The 19,412-nt window shown below is 43.9% G+C and overlaps 1 protein-coding gene across 1 annotated transcript; it reads left to right on the top strand.

Moving 5' to 3' along the window:
- Nucleotides 1–419: 419 nt before the first annotated feature.
- On the top strand, nt 420–17,609 carry vrk1 (VRK serine/threonine kinase 1). Its single transcript, XM_075448390.1, has 13 exons — nt 420–501; nt 3,082–3,241; nt 3,332–3,387; nt 5,596–5,665; nt 6,130–6,217; nt 7,857–7,965; nt 9,762–9,854; nt 10,434–10,566; nt 11,751–11,871; nt 11,948–12,006; nt 13,223–13,392; nt 16,325–16,418; nt 17,029–17,609. The coding sequence occupies exons 2-13, from the start codon at nt 3,082–3,084 to the stop codon at nt 17,196–17,198; spliced, it is 1,323 nt and encodes a 440-aa protein (XP_075304505.1). The 5' UTR covers nt 420–501; the 3' UTR covers nt 17,199–17,609.
- Nucleotides 17,610–19,412: the final 1,803 nt, after the last annotated feature.

Below are 19,412 nucleotides of genomic sequence, written 5' to 3'. Positions count from 1 at the left end.
TATATATTATTGCGGTATAACAAAGTTATTTATTTATCATAAAAATCCGCTCTGCCAGAAACTCTGAACTCTGGCGAAGAAGAAAAACTACATGACTGCATTTCTGAGCCTCGGAAATGGGACAATCTCCAAGATTTCGACTCGCAACATCAAAAAAAAAAAGACATGACTGCCTTCAGTTTGCTTTGTTGCTTTGCATTTAACAACTTCCCACTGTCAGTGAGCATATAGATGAGTTATGCTAAGATAAAGACGAGCGTCAAATTGCGCTAAAAGTACTTTCGGGGCGATTTATCTAGTTTTCTTTGGCCGGAATTCAGAGTTTCTGATTCCGTAAGCTGTCTTTGAATGCAGCCCCTGCGCAGTGACGTTTTGGGCGCCGTAATCGACCAATAGAATTAGCAAAGTGGTCGTGACGCATCTTCCTGGCCGGTAGTTTTGCGGGAAGTTTGTTCCACAGGCACTTCAGCCAAACAATCTACCACAAACAGCAAAGAAACGGTGAGAATCCTTCTTTTACACTTATACACATAACTCCAGAAGTGAGTATTTACGGAGAAGGTCGCAGGTGTCCGCAACAGTTTGCAACTGAACGGAAAAAGATGAGTTTTATGCTAGCTGCTAGCTAAAAGCTAACCAGCCTTTCCGAACAGAGCCGAACTTTTACCTTTGTCACTGCGTTTAATCGGGTCGGATTTTAGTTCACATCAGGCTCAAAGAACACATGCTTTGAGCTTCTCGTTTGGTAAAGATGAGATTGTGTTGACTCAGAGCTGCAGGCGTGTTTTCGGGTTGAATTTGCGCCACAGGTTCCATCACAGTGTTCAGCTCAGATGGAATTCACATCAAACCCGGAAATGGATGGAAAAGGGATCTGGTTCCGCTTCAGAACCTCAGTGGCGATTCTGGAGATTTATACATGGGGTGGTAGGGATATATTGTAGGGTGGCAATTTTTTTAGGAAGCCCATCTTACTTTGTACTTTATATGAACCCATAAACAACAGTTTTTTTCAACACCCAAGTTTGATAAATTCAATATTTGGTCTGCATACATAAGCATTCCACTTTTTAGTACATTAAAACAGTGTTTCACTTGGGATAATTGTAGCAGCAGAAATGTTGTTCATCCCAAGCAGGCCAACATCGAAAATGTTGAGCATTGTTAATTCAATGGAATCAATCTGAGGCACTTTGAAAGCAAAATGAAGCCATAGGAATGATTTAGAAATTTGAGGACTTCCCAGCACTTTACAAAATTCCAGCATAATCCTAGAAGTAAAGCCCTGCCTCAAAGGCCTGCCTGCCAAAGTATTTTGTGAGTGTGTGTGTACAGAATAGGTTAGACAGGTTTGTGAGAACAATTTCTTTATTTTTCCCCCATTAACAATAACAATAACAAGGACCAACGTGTTTTCAAATTTAACATTCTGCAGTTTGACACCGATTTCGGATTGTTTTGCATTTGATTTGATCTTAAAACGATATTAATAATTATCCAATAAATCATCAGTTGGTATTTTTTGACTGGGGTGGCGGACCCCTTTTCCTGAGTGAAATGGGCTGGAAGGATGTGAGCAGCAGCCCTGATCAGAGCTGTCTGAAGGAAAGGGGAAAGGAGCTCATTCTGTCCCACAATTCCTTGCAGCTGCAGCTTTTATAGCGACGCTCCATTATTAATTTTCCAGTTATGACCTTTAATGTGAAAGTAATATTCTTCGTTATCTCTGATAAATGACGCAGCCTCGGAATCTGATCAGCTGTTTCTGTAGAATATGGCTGAATATCACCGCTTTGTGGCTAAAAAACGTGGCTGCGAGCAGCTGTCGGTGTTTCCCTGAAGGAAATATGCTCAGAACCGCCGTTTGGAGCTGGGCCGAAAAACGTTAGCGTGATATTTAAACTCTAAGGTTTGAAGGTGGAAGCAAAGGTTGATGTTCGGTAGGGATGGGAATTGATGAGATTTTTACGATTCCAATTCCATTTTCGATTCTGCTTAACGATTCGGTTCTTTATCGGTTCCCTTATCGATTCTCATTTGGAGAAAAAGGACAACAAACCGGTGGATTAGCATCAACTTTGTTTAGTTTAGAAGTAACACGAGTCATGACCTCACAAACCCAACAACGCTGAGGTCCACATTGGTCTATCCTGGCCTGGGTAATTGAACTCTTCCTGCTCTGGTGAAAGGAGAAGCTGGAGGTAGAGGTGAACTGGGGGTAGTACCACCAGCCTCTGGCTCTGAGCCAGTCAGGCTCTGTCTCTCATGATTTCATCTAAATGTAATGCCTGAGAAGGCATTCATTTAACCTTAACCGTTACTAACAGCAGCTTTTACAATCAGGCAAATGGTGCTAACATGATAGGCAGTGTTTGTTAGTTAGTTACCTGCAGTGTTAGCCGAGGACATGCTAACGTTGCTAACGTTGCTGGGTTCAGATTCACCGACGTTAATCATTCATTCATAGTTATTGCATGTTGGTAGTATTTCCTCCCTTTGGTGAAATATTCACTTTGCAAGTTGCCCTGTTGTCGTCTTTTTTAGGGATGTGTAACCAAACTTTCGAGCGTTTGTACCACTTGGGCGCCATGTTTACTGTTGGCTGCTGGCTGCGCTGGACTCGCCACGCAACGTTGCGTGGTGACGTCATTCGCGCCCACTGGAATCGATAAGGGAATCGTTTGCAAAATCGCCGAACGATTCCAAGGAATTGAAACACTGGGAACCGGTTCTCAACAAGAACCGGTTCTCGATTCCCATCCCCAGTGTTCGGTCAGGAGATCTGCTTGCTGTAAGGTCCACAGCTCATGACTCCTCTGGGCTCTGCCATCAGGATAAAAGGGATCAGAACCACTTCATGCTCATTGTTACTTCAGCTGAGTCCAAACCATGGCGGCACAACAGAACCACACGTGTCACCTGTGTGAATCGTCCACACATCAAAGCCTCCGTGATGACGCAGGAAGGCTTTCATCATCATTACGTTTGCCCTGCATGTCGCCGGGTTGAGGGTTTAAAGTTGTTCAGAGTGTATTTTTCTGACCAATCGGAGCATTTTTAACATTACTAACTGCTCTTCAGATGCCTCCCAAAGCCAAGGCGGCCGGGAAAGGCCGAGCTCCTGCTAAGAAGAAGCTGGCGGAGGAGTTTCCACCCGGAGAGGTCCTCACAGACACCGGGAAGAAGTCCTGGAAGCTGGGGGCTCCCATCGGCCAGGGGGGCTTCGGCCTCATATATCTGGGTAAGACGGGTAGAGACTTTAGATGTTCTGGTGGGACCCACCAGCTCTGTGATGTTTCCCAACGCTGATACTCTTCCTGTTTCCCATCAGCTGATCAGAACTCTGAGGAACCCATTGGTGCTGATGCTCCCTATGTCATCAAAGTGGTAAGATCACTAAGTTTCTCTTTTAAATAACAAACTGTGCTGCCACGTTGTTCCCTGAGTGTGACTCTTCTTTCACAACGGATACGAGTTTCACACTTTTCTTCAGAATTAGAACGTTAAAAAGATCCAAGTTGTGTTGATCTGAGCAAACAAAGGGGGAGTTATATAGAGAGATATATGCTCCCAGGAACAGGAAGAAGGAGTTTTACACCTCAGACGCCCTGATATGTGCTCCCGGGAACAGGAAGAAGGAGTTTTACACCTCAGACGCCCTGATATATGCTCCCAGGAACAGGAAGAAGGAGTTTTACCCCTCAGACGCCCTGATATATGCTCCCAGGAACAGGAAGAAGGAGTTTTACACCTCAGACGCCCTGATATATGCTCCCAGGAACAGGAAGAAGGAGTTTTACACCTCAGACGCCCTGATATATGCTCCCAGGAACAGGAAGAAGGAGTTTTACACCTCAGACGCCCTGATATATGCTCCCAGGAACAGGAAGAAGGAGTTTTACACCTCAGACGCCCTGATATATGCTCCCAGGAACAGGAAGAAGGAGTTTTACACCTCAGACGCCCTGATATATGTTCCCAGGAACAGGAAGAAGGAGTTTTACACCTCAGACGCCCTGATATATGTTCCCAGGAACAGGAAGAAGGAGTTTTACACCTCAGACGCCCTGATATATGCTCCCAGGAACAGGAAGAAGGAGTTTTACACCTCAGACGCCCTGATATATGCTCCCAGGAACAGGAAGAAGGAGTTTTACACCTCAGACGCCCTGATATATGCTCCCAGGAACAGGAAGAATGAGTTTTACACCTCAGACGCCCTGATATATGTTCCCAGGAACAGGAAGAAGGAGTTTTACACCTCAGACGCCCTGATATATGCTCCCAGGAACAGGAAGAAGGAGTTTTACACCTCAGACGCCCTGATATATGCTCCCAGGAACAGGAAGAAGGAGTTTTACACCTCAGACGCTCTGATATATGCTCCTAGGAACAGTAAGAAGGAGTTTTACACTTCAGACGCCCTGATATATGCTCCTAGGAACAGGAAGAAGGAGTTTTACACTTCAGACGCCCTGATATATGCTCCCAGGAACAGGAAGAAGGAGTTTTACACTTCAGACACCCTGATATATGCTCCCAGGAACAGGAAGAAGGAGTTTTACACCTCAGACGCCCTGATATATGCTCCCAGGAACAGGAAGAAGGAGTTTTACACTTCAGACGCCCTGATATATGCTCCCAGGAACAGGAAGAAGGAGTTTTACACCTCAGACGCCCTGATATATGCTCCCAGGAACAGGAAGAAGGAGTTTTACACTTCAGACGCCCTGATATATGCTCCCAGGAACAGGAAGAAGGAGTTTTACACCTCAGATGCCCTGATATATGCTCCCAGGAACAGGAAGAAGGAGTTTTACACCTCAGACGCCCTGATATATGCTCCCAGGAACAGGAAGAAGGAGTTTTACACCTCAGACGCCCTGATATATGCTCCCAGGAACAGGAAGAAGGAGTTTTACACTTCAGACGCCCTGATATATGCTCCCAGGAACAGGAAGAAGGAGTTTTACACCTCAGACGCCCTGATATATGCTCCCAGGAACAGGAAGAAGGAGTTTTACACCTCAGACGCCCTGATATATGCTCCCAGGAACAGGAAGAAGGAGTTTATACACTTCAGACGCCCTGATAAATGCTCCCAGGAACAGGAAGAAGGAGTTTTACACCTCAGACGCCCTGATATATGCTCCCAGGAACAGGAAGAAGGAGTTTATACACTTCAGACGCCCTGATATATGCTCCCAGGAACAGGAAGAAGGAATTTTACACCTCAGACGCCCTGATATATGCTCCCAGGAACAGGAAGAAGGAGTTTTACACCTCAGACGCCCTGATATATGCTCCCAGGAACAGGAAGAAGGAGTTTTACACAATATGTCACCTATAAAGACAGATTATGAGCTCCGCAGCGTCTCCGTCCAACATCGATGACATCACAGCCAGGTTACCCACAATCCCTCCTGAGAAGGAAGCATGTTTACATTTAAAAAGCCTAATTTTTTGTTGTGGTTTCTCCTGTTAGCGGTGAACCTGCGGAACAACGTGCTCACAGGGTTGTTTTCATGTGTTTCTGGACCTGACAGTCCAGTTCAGTCCGGTCCAAACCAGCTGTGTTTGTTGTTCTGTCTGCAGGAGCCCAGTGAAAACGGACCGCTGTTCTCCGAGCTGTATTTCTACATGAGAGCTGCCAAACCTGATCTCAGTAAGTCACGTTATCACTCCCCACCCTGTGATCGCAACACAGCAGCAAACAAATAAAAGAAAGCCAACTTTCTTAATTAAAAAGAGTGTTTGTAGCAGAGGCTCTGAGAGAGGGGGGGTTTCTGGGGGCACCTCTGTTGGCCCCGGGGCCGCAGCTTTGCATTTAATATAATAACAATCCAAATGTCAATCTCCCCTGACAATTAACTGTTATTACTAAGGAACCAAAGGCTCATGTTTTATTCATGCTCAAGTCTCATGTTGTTGGTAAATATTTGTCCCAGAAGAAGATTAGCTCGCGGCCACGCTGGCCAACCCCCCCCAACACACACACACACAGACTGCTAACCAACAGCAGTCACTTCACAGGAACTTTGTGCAACCAAACCGTTTCTGGTTTCCATGAGATGGATTTCATACGGTCAGAAAATGCCCATTCCTGATGAGTTTCTTCATGTGTTGCAGTTCAAAGCTGGATGAAGTCCCACAAAGTGAAACATCTGGGCGTTCCCAGGTATTGGGGCTCCGGGCTGCACGAGAGAGGCGGGAAAAAGTAAGATGGTCGTACCTTTGGAGCGCTGGTGAACGACCTTCTCAACATGTTGGGTGATCCAGCTGTGAGATGTCATTTAGAAACATGAGGCTGTTTTCAGAGCTTTTAGAATCCATAGAGCGTTTTCTCTTAGGCTGTGTTCGAAACCGCATACTTCTCCTACTACTCATACTAACTTTCTGAGTTAGTATGCGAGTTTGAGTAAGGAGAAGTTCCAGGATGCATACTAGATTCTCCTAAATGTTGGGTATGCATCATGAGGTTACTACTCATACTCAAACTACCCAAGATGCAACGTAACGTGACGTCGCCGATCGTCATTTCCTGTCAAAACGGCAGTTTCAAGCTAGCTACAACGAGGGTAGGTTCACTTCCTGTTTTCAAAACAAAAGCACCAATTGTATGGTAATGGCTTTCCCTATGATAAAAGGCAACGGGTATTTTATTTTGTGAAAATAACAGGAAGTGCTTTAGCTAACTGCGGCTAGCTTTAGTAGCGCCAAATTTGTGGGAACAAAACTGTAAACAGCCGGTATTTTGTCAGGTTTTCAACACGTTGGGGATCTAAACGACTACTTTCTCACCTGAAAATGTTTCAAATGTTGCTAAAGTTTACAAAGTTTAGAGCTTAAGGGAAATCAGCTTCAGGCCGGCTGATTTCGGCTCGGGCAGGAGCGAAATGCATTGTGGGTAAACGCTCTGCATACTGTCTGATCGATCAGTATGTAGTATGTAGTTTGTAGTATGCAGTATGGAAGTATGTAGTATGCGGTCAGACGTCCTTTCAGAGTTTGGGAAATATGGAAACTCGCTTCAGTCTGTGATGACGGATACGTCAAATCTTTACAAGCGGTTTTCCTTGCGGTCCAGCAGAGGGCGCTCCACTTCCGCCTTCTCCGGTCCCGTAAGAAAAGCTTATGTTCCGGTTGCCGGGTACTCTGGAGGAGCAATCTGAAGCTGATTTCTCTTAAGCTCTAAATTCTGTAAACTTTAGCAACATTTGAAACATTTTCAGGAGAGAAAGAAGTCGTTTAGATCCCCAACGTGTTGAAAACCTGACAAAATACCGGCTATTTACCAGTTTTGTTCCCACGAATTCGGCGCTACTAAAGCTAGCCGTAGTGAGCAATGCACTTCCTGTTATTTTCACAAAATAAAATACCCGTTGCCTTTTATCATAGGGAAAGCCATTACCATACAATTGGTGCTTTTGTTTTGAAAACAGGAAGTGAACCTACCCTCGTTGTAGCTAGCTTGAAACTGCCGTTTTGACAGGAAATGACGATCGGCGACGTCACATTACGTTGCATCTTGGGTAGTTTGAGTATGAGTAGTGACCTCATGATGCATACCCAACATTTCAGAGAATCTAGTATGCATCCGGGAACTTCTGCTTACTCAAACTCGCATACTAACTCAAACAGTTAGTATGAGTAGTAGGAGAAGTATGCGGTTTCGAACACAGTCTTAGTCTTTAGATGTGAGAGTAGTCGGTCTGGTGCCTGCTGTTGGACCACATTCAGAGATCATGTGGTCAACCTCTTAGCAGAATAAGAGCTGCTGTGTTAAACCGGTCGAGTAGAACCGGACCGGTTCGCTGTCCGATGAGTGCTGATGGCGTCCTCTTCCTGCCTTCCAGGTATCGGTTCATGGTCATCGACAGACTCGGCATCGACCTGCAGAAGAAGTTTGAAGAATGTGGAAGAAGATTCTCCAGGAAACTGGTCCTTCAGCTCGGTCTCAGACTGGTTGGTTGAAATTAAATGCTTTGATGTTTCTTTGATGTTCGACGTGTCACCGGACGGCTGAAGCCAGAAATAACTATCCTCCATCTTCCTGTTTCTTGTGATGCAGCAGAAGTCGGGTCACTTTTATTCTTTCAGAACGTTTAAAAACGGCCGAAGTTCCTCAGAATAAAAATGTAAAAAACATAAAAACCTGAATGAATCATAAATCAGCAGCTGGGATGGGAAACAGAGGTGCTTCTTAGTCATGATCTGAGTCACATCTGATACAGAGAGCTGAGGCCTGGTTCTGGTTCTGCCTGGTTCTGGTTCTGGGCACATGAATCCCCGTGAAATGGGGCGGACTGGGGCAAGAAAGTGGCCGGGGAATTTACTACCTGCCTGGACAGAGATGGGACCAAGTCACACATGTGCAAGTCTCAAGTAAGTCCCAAGTCTTAGCTTTCAAGCAGGGTGGCCGCGGGTCCTTAAAAAGTCTTAAAAAGTCGTAAATCAATTTTCCTGAAAATAAGACCTTAAAAAGTATTAAATTGTCTTAAATTCAGATTGCATGGGTCTTAAATAATTGTGTATTTTTCTTTTTGCTCTAAAGGAACAGTATTTTAAAAATATATATATTTACTTGATTTTATAAGCATTTGTTCATGGGACTTAAATGTTCTGAAAATATTGTAATAAATTTAATTCAGGACAGTGATGACATTTTTGTGATCTTTTCGCATGACATTTAGTCGATGTTCTTAAACTCAACCGTCGTTTCTCATTTTACCGTTTTACTGTCAGTGTGTTTACTTGGTATTTCCATCGTACGTTTGGTCTTAAATTTCATTTAGAAGTGGTATTAAAAGGTCTTAAAAAGTCTTAAATTTAACTTGTTTATACCTGTATACACTCTGTCAAGTCTCAAGTAAGTCCCAAGTAATTTTTTCTTGGGCAAGTCAAAGTCAAAGTCAAGTCACCTTATTATTGCAGTTTTACCTGCAGAATCTGATCTTAATAAAGTGAAAACACAAAGATATAAGTATGTCAGTAAACATCATTGGCCAATGTGTCCAACCTGTCCACCCCGTATCATATCAAGCTAACGTTAGCTAACTACCGACTAGGCTAACAGGATAATATTAGCTAATTTGACGAGCACTTACTGGTCAGAATGGATCTTCAAATGACGAACAAAATTGGAAGTTGTCGTCTGGCTGTCCGAGACGTTGATGCCAAATGTCTAGTTTGGAAACTTAAAAGGAACTGTTAACAATGGTTATCACATTAAAGGCCAGCCCAAACACATTAAAACCTTTATTTTTTATTTTTTTTGGTACTCCCGATGGCCAGTCCGCCCTTGCCCGTGTAGACATTTAAAAGTGAGTTTTAAAATCAACCCTCTGAACAGGGAGCCAGTGGATTCCAGGCCCTGGTCCAGTTCCATAAAACCATCCCAACAGGTACCAGTAAATGATAAAGATGAGGTCTGAATACGGTGAATCTATTTTAACTGCCGGAGGACATCCAGAACCGGTTTTATCTGGTGTTCTGCTGAAGAACGGCGTCTGCCTTCCGGTCTTTTAATGCAGCTCACAGAACTCAAACAACCAGCTGACCATCGTCTGTGTAGCAACGGCAGGAATCACCTTTAAAACGTTGTTATTATGCAACCCGAATGAAGAAAACGGCACCGGGCCCAGAGCAGAACCCTGAGGAACACCTGAAGGCTGGGGTGCCTCCAGCAGAGCTGTGTCGGTTCATGATCCCAGATGTTTCCAGATGTTTCTGCTTCATGCCGTCCAAACTGTGTTTTTCAGCTGGACGTCCTGGAGTTCATCCACGAGCACGAGTACGTGCACGCCGACATCAAGGCGTCGAACCTCATGCTGAGCCACAGCGATCCCGACCAGGTCAGTAGCAGCTACAGACGCTTGTGTTTCCAACGCACCCGCGCCGCTTCATTAGATTCAATTAAGGCCTGCAGAGGGTGTGTGTGTTTGTTTCAAACTGCGGAGATTAGGAGGCGGCAAACAAGGTGGGGGCAGGGGCAAATATTTAATTTGGAGATTAATAATGTATCATTGGTGTTGTTATTAAAGAGCTATTTATAAATCAGCCCCTGAGGAACTGAACAATGAGCTGGGTTTTACGCCATTTTCCCTCCTTTGGAGCCAGAACAGGCTGAATTAGGAAGAGAATTTAAAGTGTTCTGAGCCCAGTTGGACCAGAACAAAGCATCAATGCCTGCGAACAGGATCGTATGAAACTGTTATCAGTAGAACAGTTTAACACGGATCCATCAGGTCAGTTGTATTCAGCTCAGTTTGGTTTCCATCCTTCAAACAGAGCTTTGATATCAGAGCAGAGAATTGAAGTAAAGATCCTTGGATCCAGGTTTATTTTGTCCACATTTGGGTCCATTTCCTGGCTCCATCTCTTCGGCCTGAACACGGGTACGAGCGGTGCTGATGCGATCTGCTTTGTTGCAGGTTTACCTGCTGGATTATGGGCTGGCGTACAGGTACGCGCCAGACGGTGTCCTGAAGGAGTACAAGGAAGACCCGAAGAGATGCCACGACGGCACCATTGAGTTCACAAGCATCGACGCCCACAAAGGAACAAGTAGGTGGCGGGCGCTGCTCGGCGCTCTGACGCCTGTTAAACAATGAGCGATGTCAGTGGGCGGAGTTTAAGCTGCCCAACGTGTCCCTTAAACGGACAGTTCGCCTCTTTTGACATGAAGCTGTATGACATCCCATATCAGCAGCATCATTTATGAACATCTTCTTACCCCCTGCTGCGTCCTGTGAGCAGAGTTCCAGCCTCGTTTTGGTGTTGTACTTACTTGAGACTTGAAAGCTAAGACTTGGGACTTACTTGACACTTGAAAGCTAAGACTTGGGACTTACTTGAGACTTGAAAGCTAAGACTTGGGACTTACTTGAGACTTGAAAGCTAAGACTTGGGACTTACTTGACACTTGAAAGCTAAGACTTGGGACTTACTTGAGACTTGAAAGCTAAGACTTGGGACTTACTTGAGACTTGAAAGCTAAGACTTGGGACTTACTTGAGACTTGAAAGCTAAGACTTAGGACTTACTTGAGACTTGAAAGCTAAGACTTGGGACTTACTTGAGACTTGAAAGTTAAGACTTGGGACTTGCTTGAGACTTGAAAGCTAAGACTTGGGACTTACTTGAGACTTGAAAGCTAAGACTTGGGACTTACTTGAGACTTGAAAGCTAAGACTTGGGACTTACTTGAGACTTGAAAGCTAAGACTTGGGACTTACTTGAGACTTGAAACCTAAGACTTGGGACTTACTTGGGACTTGAAAGCTGAGACTTGGGACTTACTTGAGACTTGAAAGCTAAGACTTGGGACTTGAGACTTGCATATGTGTGACTTGGTCCCATCTCTGGCTAATGCGAATGCTGCTGATGATTATGATGCTAATGCTGCTAATGCTAATGCTAATGCCGCTGATGCTAATGCTGATGATGCTAATGCTGCTGCTGATGCTAATGCTGCTAATGCTAATGCTGCTGCTGCTGCTAATACTTCTGATGCTATTGCTGCTAATGCTGCTGCTAATGCTGCTGCTGATGATTATGATGCTAATGCTGCTAATGCTAATGCTAATGCCGCTGATGCTAATGCTGCTAATGCTAATGCTGCTGCTAATGCTGCTGCTAATGCTGCTGCTGATGATGATGATGCTAATGCTGCTGCTACTGCTGCTGATGATGCTAATGCTAATGCTGCTGCTGTTGCTGATGATGCTGATGTGGTTGTTTGGCTCCAGAACCCTGCAGGCGGAGCGACCTGGAGATCCTGAGCTACTGCATGGTTCAGTGGCTGTGTGGTCGGCTGCCCTGGGAGGACCGGCTGGAGGACCCCCTGTACGTCAGAGACTGCAAGATCAGGTGAGGGAACGCACCTGCGGTCGCCTGGCCTCAGGCTGACGAATGTTCCAACTCATGGGTCAAATGTTCCTCACAGGAGTCAAGAAAACATCCCAGAGTTCATGTCCAAGTGTTTCTCCTCTCAAGAAAAGCCAGGTGAGAAGCACCACCCCCAGTTTCACTGCTAACCCATCGGATGGTTTGTTTCCTCGGTCATTCGGGACTTTAAGCTTCAACTAAAAATCAAGTTTTAGGTTTAAAATCTCAGGATCAGACTCATTTCTGAAGGCTTGTGTCGTTAAAACAATGATCAGAATAAACCTAAAAGCCAGCTGCAGATCACAGACAGAACAAAGGCGAAGCAGGACTGAAGCTCCTGACACGATTAGACGTTCAGTCCCTGGCAAAAAAAATACGGTTTGGAAAACTTCTGGTGCTGTGAGACTCAGCTAAAAAACATTAAAATAGGTCGATGAGGACAAAAAGCTCTGCGGGAGCCTCATGTTTTCAGTTTCCAACAGAAGTTCTGGGTGTTTTCTGGCCGTGTCACAGAGCTAAATATATAATTTATATATATAATATAATATATAAATTAGGACTGGGCGAGTTGACTTCTTATTTTTGCATTAACTCGTTAATTATTTAACGCCGATAAATATTTTATCGTGCATTAACGCAGGTTTTATTGTAGTTGAAGTCTGTTGCTCACAGGCTTTTATTTTGTAAAAGTCTGTTGCTCACAGGCTTTTATTCTGTAAAAGTCTGTTGCTCACAGGCTTTTATTTTGTAAAAGTCTGTTGCTCACAGGCTTTTATTCTGTAAAAGTCTGCTGCTGTCTGCTGTGGAACAGGAAAAGAAAGTAATCGGCGGATCCACCAAACATGGAGAAGGGTACGGAACTTTTACTCGGCCATTTTCATTTTAAAGTTCTTCCAGACGGCGGAGTCGACAGAACCAAAGTCATCTGTAAACTCTGCCAAGTTGAATTGTCTTCTCAGCGTAGTAGTTCCAGTCTAAAATATCACTTAAAGGCAAAACACACAACTGATAGCAGCAAGTCATTCAAGGAAACAGACAGTGGAGCGAGGCTTCTACATAAAAACTACAGAAAGATGCTGATGTTAAAAGTGTGTTTGCACAACAAATGTTATGGCACTTTCATTCATATGGCAGCACATTTAAAATAAAGCTAAATGCTAAAAGCTATACACTACTTTTGGATTCATTTTAGGATTCTGCGTACAAATGTGATTAATCGTGATTAATCAGGGAAATCATGTGATTAATCAGATTAAACATTTTAACCAGCCCTAATATAAATATATCTACCGAGTATCCTGAGTTTCTGATGACCTGGTGCATGGTTCCACAGGTGAGATGCAGAGGTTCATGGAGGAGGTGAAGTCTCTGGGCTACCAAGACAAGCCTCCGTACGAGAAGCTGCGCTCCATCCTGCGCGACGGACTGAAGGCCATCAAGGCCAAGGACGAAGGCAAGCTGGAGTTCACGCCCGTCAACGGAGCCGTGTCACTTCCTGTCAAGGTCAGCACACACACACATGCACACTTTAACTCAAGGGATGAACCAGTGTTGTGTCCAACTTAGCAAAGAAGCCATTTTAAACTGGATCTTTAGGCTCTTTGTTCCCAGCAGCCTGTCAAACATTCTCCTCCAGTGAAAGTGAAAAACAGGACTTTATATCACCAAACAGGAATAAAATTCTCTCAGATTTGAAGTCAGAAGAGCAACAAAACATTAATTGATTTGATTTTTTTTCATTAATTTACTCAAATAGTGGCCTAAAATGAACAGAAACAGACATTTAATTATAATTTCTTGTATAACAATTAATTTCCAACCACATTTGTATGATTGTGACAGCCATATTAAGTATTTTATGTGGTTTTTGAAGCATTTTGGTCATGAGACACCTCTTATTTCTTTATATTTTGCATCCAAGCAGCTTAAGTGATCTTCAGCAATAGTTTCAACACTTTCTGAAGGTTTTTCATCGTTTCTATTTGGACATTTTCTGCTTTTTTCCTCATTTTCAGTCCAGTTTTTCTTTGTTAAGCCACTTAACTCTGAGCTATGAACCATTCAGGCAGGGAAAAGGCTCCTAACTCAAGGGATGAACCAGTGTTGTGTCCAACTTAGCAAAGAAGCCGTTTTAAACTGGATCTTTAGGCACTTTGTTCCCAGCAGCCTGTCACAGAGACGCATCATTTGTTCCCATTTCTTTAGCTGCATCTATAAAAAACAGCAAAATGTACAGATTAGTGGAAAAAAAGCCAAAAATGAGCAACAAATAAATTATTTTTTACAAGGAAAAAAGGTTCAATTCGTACATTTGGAAGGAAAAAAGAACAAATTTATGTGAATTTCTTTGGTAGATTCAGAAAAAAGAACATTTTTACATTATTACAGGAAAAACGAGATTTTCACATTGAGACTGTTGTTGCTGAAAGTTGTTTTTCTCCAGTTCTTCCTCATTTGCTCACGACTCTGTGTTATGAACACATGAACGAGGCTTTATGCTGATTCTCTGCATTAACAAGCTTTTTGTCGGGTAAAAGAAAGTTAAAGGGAAAAGGATGAGGGCCCAGAATGGAGCCCTGAGGAACTTTTAAGTTATCGTGTTTGGATTGGCTCAAAGACGCTCAAAGATCCATTTGTTCCCATTTCTTTAGCTGCATCTGTGAAAAACAGCTTCATAGTTTCAACTTTTTTGTACATTTACGTTAAAACTGCTTTCAGTTACCAAAAGAGTCAAATTAATATAAGAAATTCAGTTTAAAAAAAATCATAATCCCAAAATAATGAAAGTTACCATGTTTAAAAGTAGGGAAAAAAACAGACAATAATAAGAATTATATGTTATTCAACATCAAGAAAAAGTAAATAAGATTCAATTTAAAGCTTAAAAAAGGAATATAAGATATAATCTAATGACTAATTATGGAACAATTAATATAAATTAAATGATTAAACTGTTTTATGCCACCAGAAATGAATAATCTAGAAGCTCTTTGTGGGTTTTAGACTGGAATTAAGATTTGTTCCCATTTCTTTAGCTGCATGTGTGAAAAACAGCAAAGATAACACAGTGTGACAGACAGAAAACAGGATTTCTGCAGCAACAAGGTGATTCCCAAAGAGCTGGTAGCTGAAAACTTGGCATATGTCAGCATGGTGTGCAGTGTGTCCTTAAAACATTTGAGGAAACTGGACAAGTGGAGGACAGAAGAAGAAGTGTCAGGCCTAAAGAACTATCTCCAGCAAATGAACAGGATCTGAAAGTGATGTCCTTAAGAAAGAGGAAAACATCCAGCAAAGCCCTGACACAGGAGCTGAGAGATGCATCTGGACCTTCAGCTGATCCATCTGCTGTTTTTGCAGCAACATAAAGAAGAGAAAATGAATAAATTCATATCTGCTGCAGTGAGTCAACTTAAACTGATGTTTACTTTCCATCAGCCTCACGGTCGCTTCCTGCTTTACGTCTTCGTGCTTCTCACATATGGAGGACGCCACCGGGGACGTGGCGTTTCCAGCCGAAAGGTTACCGGCCCCGACGCTGGTTATTGTATGCAATTATCCCGCCAATCTGTTCACCTCAGCGGGCGCCGCGTGGCCATCATGGGGTGGCAATTGTCAAAATGGAGGCAAAATGGGAAGAAGGGGGCGTCGGAGGGATGAAGGATAGTTCAGGAAGGAGAAGGTGGGGGGGCGGTGGCTGGGACCAGTCGGATATTTTCATCCAGCAGACTGTTCTGAGGACAAAAAGATGCAGATTCTGGAAAACTGAACTGAAGGGTGCATACTGCATACTCATCGATCAGACAGTATGCAGAGCGTTTACCCACAATGCATTTCGCTCCTGCCCGAGCTGAAATCAGCCGGCCTGAAGCTGATTTCTCTTAAGCTCTAAACTCTGTAAACTTTAGCAACATTTGAAACATTTTCAGGAGAGAAAGTAGTCGTTTAGATCCCCAACGTGTTGAAAACCTGACAAAATACCGGCTGTTTACAGTTTTGTTCCCATGAATTCGGCGCTACTAAAGCTAGCCGCAGTGAGCTAACGCACTTCCGGTTATTTTCACAAAAAAAAATACCCGTTACCTTTTATCATAGGGAAAGCCATTACCATACAATTGGTGCTTTTGTTTTGAAAACAGGAAGTGAACCTACCCTCGTTGTAGCTAGCTTGAAACTGCCGTTTTGACAGGAAATGACGATCGGCGACGTCACGTTACGTTGCATCTTGGGTAGTTTGAGTATGAGTAGTAACCTCATGATGCATACCCAACATTTCGGAGAATCTAGTGTGCATCCGGGAACTTCTCGCTTACTCAAACTCGCATACTAAAAAGTTAGTAGGAGTAGTAGGAGAAGTATGCAGTTTGGAACACAGCTTAAGAATTTGCTGCATTTTTCTGACTCTGGCCGTTTTGTCATTTTCTTCTCCTTCCAGAAGACGACCAAGAGAAAGAAAGCAGCTGGAAAGGCTGAGGAGAGTGACCCTGATGAAAGTCCAATCAAGAAAAAGAGAGTCCCAAAGAAAAAAGGTGCATTTCCTCCTCTGATGAGGTCTCGGCGGGCTGTACAATGAAAAAAAACAACTCATAAGATTTACTTTAAAAACCTTTTTTAAGCACTCAAATGATTTCAGTAATATTTAATGCTGCAATATCAAGTAAATTTTACTCACCATAAAACAGTTTTGAAGATATTAAGTAACATTTACTTAATTACATCTAAGTTTTAAGTTATATTTATTTAAACAAATGAAGTAAAGTCTACTTGTTTCATAGGCAGGAACATAATTTTACTCAAAACTTTAAGTAAATGTTATATATCTGTAGTATTTGCTGTTATGAAGTAACTTAGTAGATTTTAACGATTAAAGTTTATGTAGTATTTCTAGGTTTATGTACATACAACTATTAAACATTTAAATTATGAGGAAACTTAAGTAAAACGTACTCTTCCCCCATAATTCATGTATTACGTTAATAAAATGTTTGATTTTACTTAAGAAGCTCTAGTTCTTACTGAATCTTTAAAATACAAGGTAGAGATTATGACTGTAATAGAGTTTACTTCACCAAAAAGTCACTTTTTTCAGTGTATCGCATCATGCAGTGCCTCACAGATCCGTCTAACTTCTCCTTTTAGAAGTCAACGGAGAGAAGAAGAAAAGCCCCAAAGCCGCTGCCCGACCAGCCCGGAAGACGCCCAAAGCTGGAAAAAAGAGTGACCCCGAACCCGGACTGGTGGAGATGGGCACCCAGACCACCCCCGGGCTCGCCTCCAGAACCAGAGGCAGAAATAAGATCAGCACATAAACATTCGCCTCCTCATACACTCCTCCTGTCCTCCCACCGAGGTTTTATACGATGTTACTGTTCGCTGTGTTCTGCCTGGGTGAAGCCAGACCTGCTGAAATAAAAAGGAACTTCATAATTAAAGTTACCCTCTTTGAGTGTGAACAGAAAATTCTGTTGAACTGAAGTTTTTATTGGAAAAATGTAACTTTTAAACCAGTTCCTGCTCACGAGCCACGGCTGGGAGGCGTGGAGCTCAACCACACAGCAAGGGAACAAAACATATTCATTTTATTTCCGCAGAACCAACGCGTTCAAATCCAGTTCAGCAGAGTTCAGTGTGACAGAATCTGTGATTTTATGAAGATAAACGGGAGTTTTCTTTCTCTTTTATCTCCACCAACATGCAGTTTGAATAAAGAGTGAAATGATTGCTGCTTCATCACGTTTAATAACTCGCAGGTGGAGCAGCTGATGTCTGGGACCAAGTGCAGAGCAAATGTGTTGCTTTATGCTCTACGACACATCGGTTTGGTTTCCACAGAAATCGCAGTACAAGACTGGCTCGAGTCCAGTTTAACGGTCCAAATTCTTCCACGTCCAGTCTGATTTAATTCAGCCTGACGGAGAACGAGGAAACTAAAGTCAGGACACCACAACAGAGAGGAAGTCAGATGAAACAAAGAACAAAATATAACAAAAGAACAGGCAGAAAAAGCAGAAAATACAGCTACAGTGTGGAAAAAAAAGACCAAACTCGTGTGTAAAAGAAGGTGAATAAACAGCTGAAAAGGACAAAAACCAGAACAGAGCCGGCAGTGGACCGGGTCGCCTAAATCAGTCAGAACTTTGCTCAGTATGTGGAGGGCGGTGTAACAGGTCAGACGGGATGGAGGAGACGGGATGGTGACACACTGGATCGTTGCCGTTCTTCTTCTCTGGAACATCCGTTCTTCTTCTCCGGAACATTCGTTCTTCTTCTCCGGAACATTTGTTCTTCTTCTCCGGAACATTCGTTCTTCTTCTCCGGAACATTCGTTCTTCTTCTCCGGAACATTCGTTCTTCTTCTCTGGAACATCCGTTCTTCTTCTCTGGAACATCCGTTCTTCTTCTCTGGAACATCCGTTCTTCTTCTCTGGAACATTCGTTCTTCTTCTCCGGAACATTCGTTCTTCTTCTCCGGAACATTCGTTCTTCTTCTCTGGAACATCCGTTCTTCTTCTCTGGAACATTCGTTCTTCTTCTCCGGAACATTCGTTCTTCTTCTCCGGAACATTCGTTATTCGTTCTTCTTCTCCGGAACATCCGTTCTTCTTCTCTGGAACATTCGTTCTTCTTTTCCGGAACATTCGTTCTTCTTCTCCGGAACATTCGTTCTTCTTCTCCGGAACATTCGTTCTTCTTCTCTGGAACATCCGTTCTTCTTCTCCGGAACATTCGTTCTTCTTCTCTGGAACATCCGTTCTTCTTCTCTGGAACATCCGTTCTTCTTCTCTGGAACATCCGTTCTTCTTCTCTGGAACATCCGTTCTTCTTCTCCGTTCTTCTTCTCCGGAACATCCGTTCTTCTTCTCCGGAACATTCGTTCTTCTTCTCCGGAACATCCGTTCTTCTTCTCTGGAACATTCCGGCGGCTCCATCACATTCTCTGCTGCAGGAGAAGGTTTCACAGCTCAAACGCTGCTGACAAGCTGGCCATTTACCCCACAACCACCCCGTCCCCGAGCCCCCACCAACCTCATTAACTCCCAATAGGCCCCCCCCCTCCCTTTGGAGGAAGACATCTCCACTAATGTTGGTGTTGTGAGGGCCCTCAGGGGCCCCCGCGGTGACTGGTGGCTTTCTATCGATCGCTGCAGCCTCCTCAGGAGTAAAGAGCTCCCACCCCATCCCGGCCCCCTCCCACGCGTTGACCTCGGGGCGCCACCGCCGTGGGCCCTCAGCAGGGGGCAGCAGAACATAATGATAGCAAATGGATGTAGGAGGGTAGGGGGGCAGGGTTGGGAAAGCAGAGGGGGCAGAAAGGACAGCACATTTCAGCGTGGCGGTGCGTCGGCCGGCCCGGCAGGCGGCGTTCCCCGTGCTGCGGTCGGCCTCTGGTTGGCGAGCCGGCGGAGCGTGAAAGCCTCGCAGCAGCGGACTAACTGCTGCTCTCATGATATGGATGCCAACCCTCCCCGGGCCAACAACTCAATAACAGTTTCCCCGACCAGTGGGTCTCCTCCGTTTGTGAC

Source organism: Odontesthes bonariensis, chromosome 17, assembly GCF_027942865.1.
Source record: "Odontesthes bonariensis isolate fOdoBon6 chromosome 17, fOdoBon6.hap1, whole genome shotgun sequence".
NCBI classification, from domain to species: domain Eukaryota; kingdom Metazoa; phylum Chordata; class Actinopteri; order Atheriniformes; family Atherinopsidae; genus Odontesthes; species Odontesthes bonariensis.
Note: the sequence above shows the minus strand (reverse complement) of the source record. Positions and strands in the feature narration are given on the sequence as shown.

Excerpts from the sequence above, each read along its gene's own strand:
- vrk1 (XM_075448390.1), top strand. The coding sequence starts at position 3,082 with ATGCCTCCCAAAGCCAAGGCGGCCGGGAAAGGCCGAGCTCCTGCTAAG. Across the intron at positions 12,007-13,222 it reads CTCCTCTCAAGAAAAGCCAG|GTGAGATGCAGAGGTTCATG; the intron begins GTGAGAAGCACC and ends ATGGTTCCACAG. Across the intron at positions 13,393-16,324 it reads CCGTGTCACTTCCTGTCAAG|AAGACGACCAAGAGAAAGAA; the intron begins GTCAGCACACAC and ends TTCTCCTTCCAG.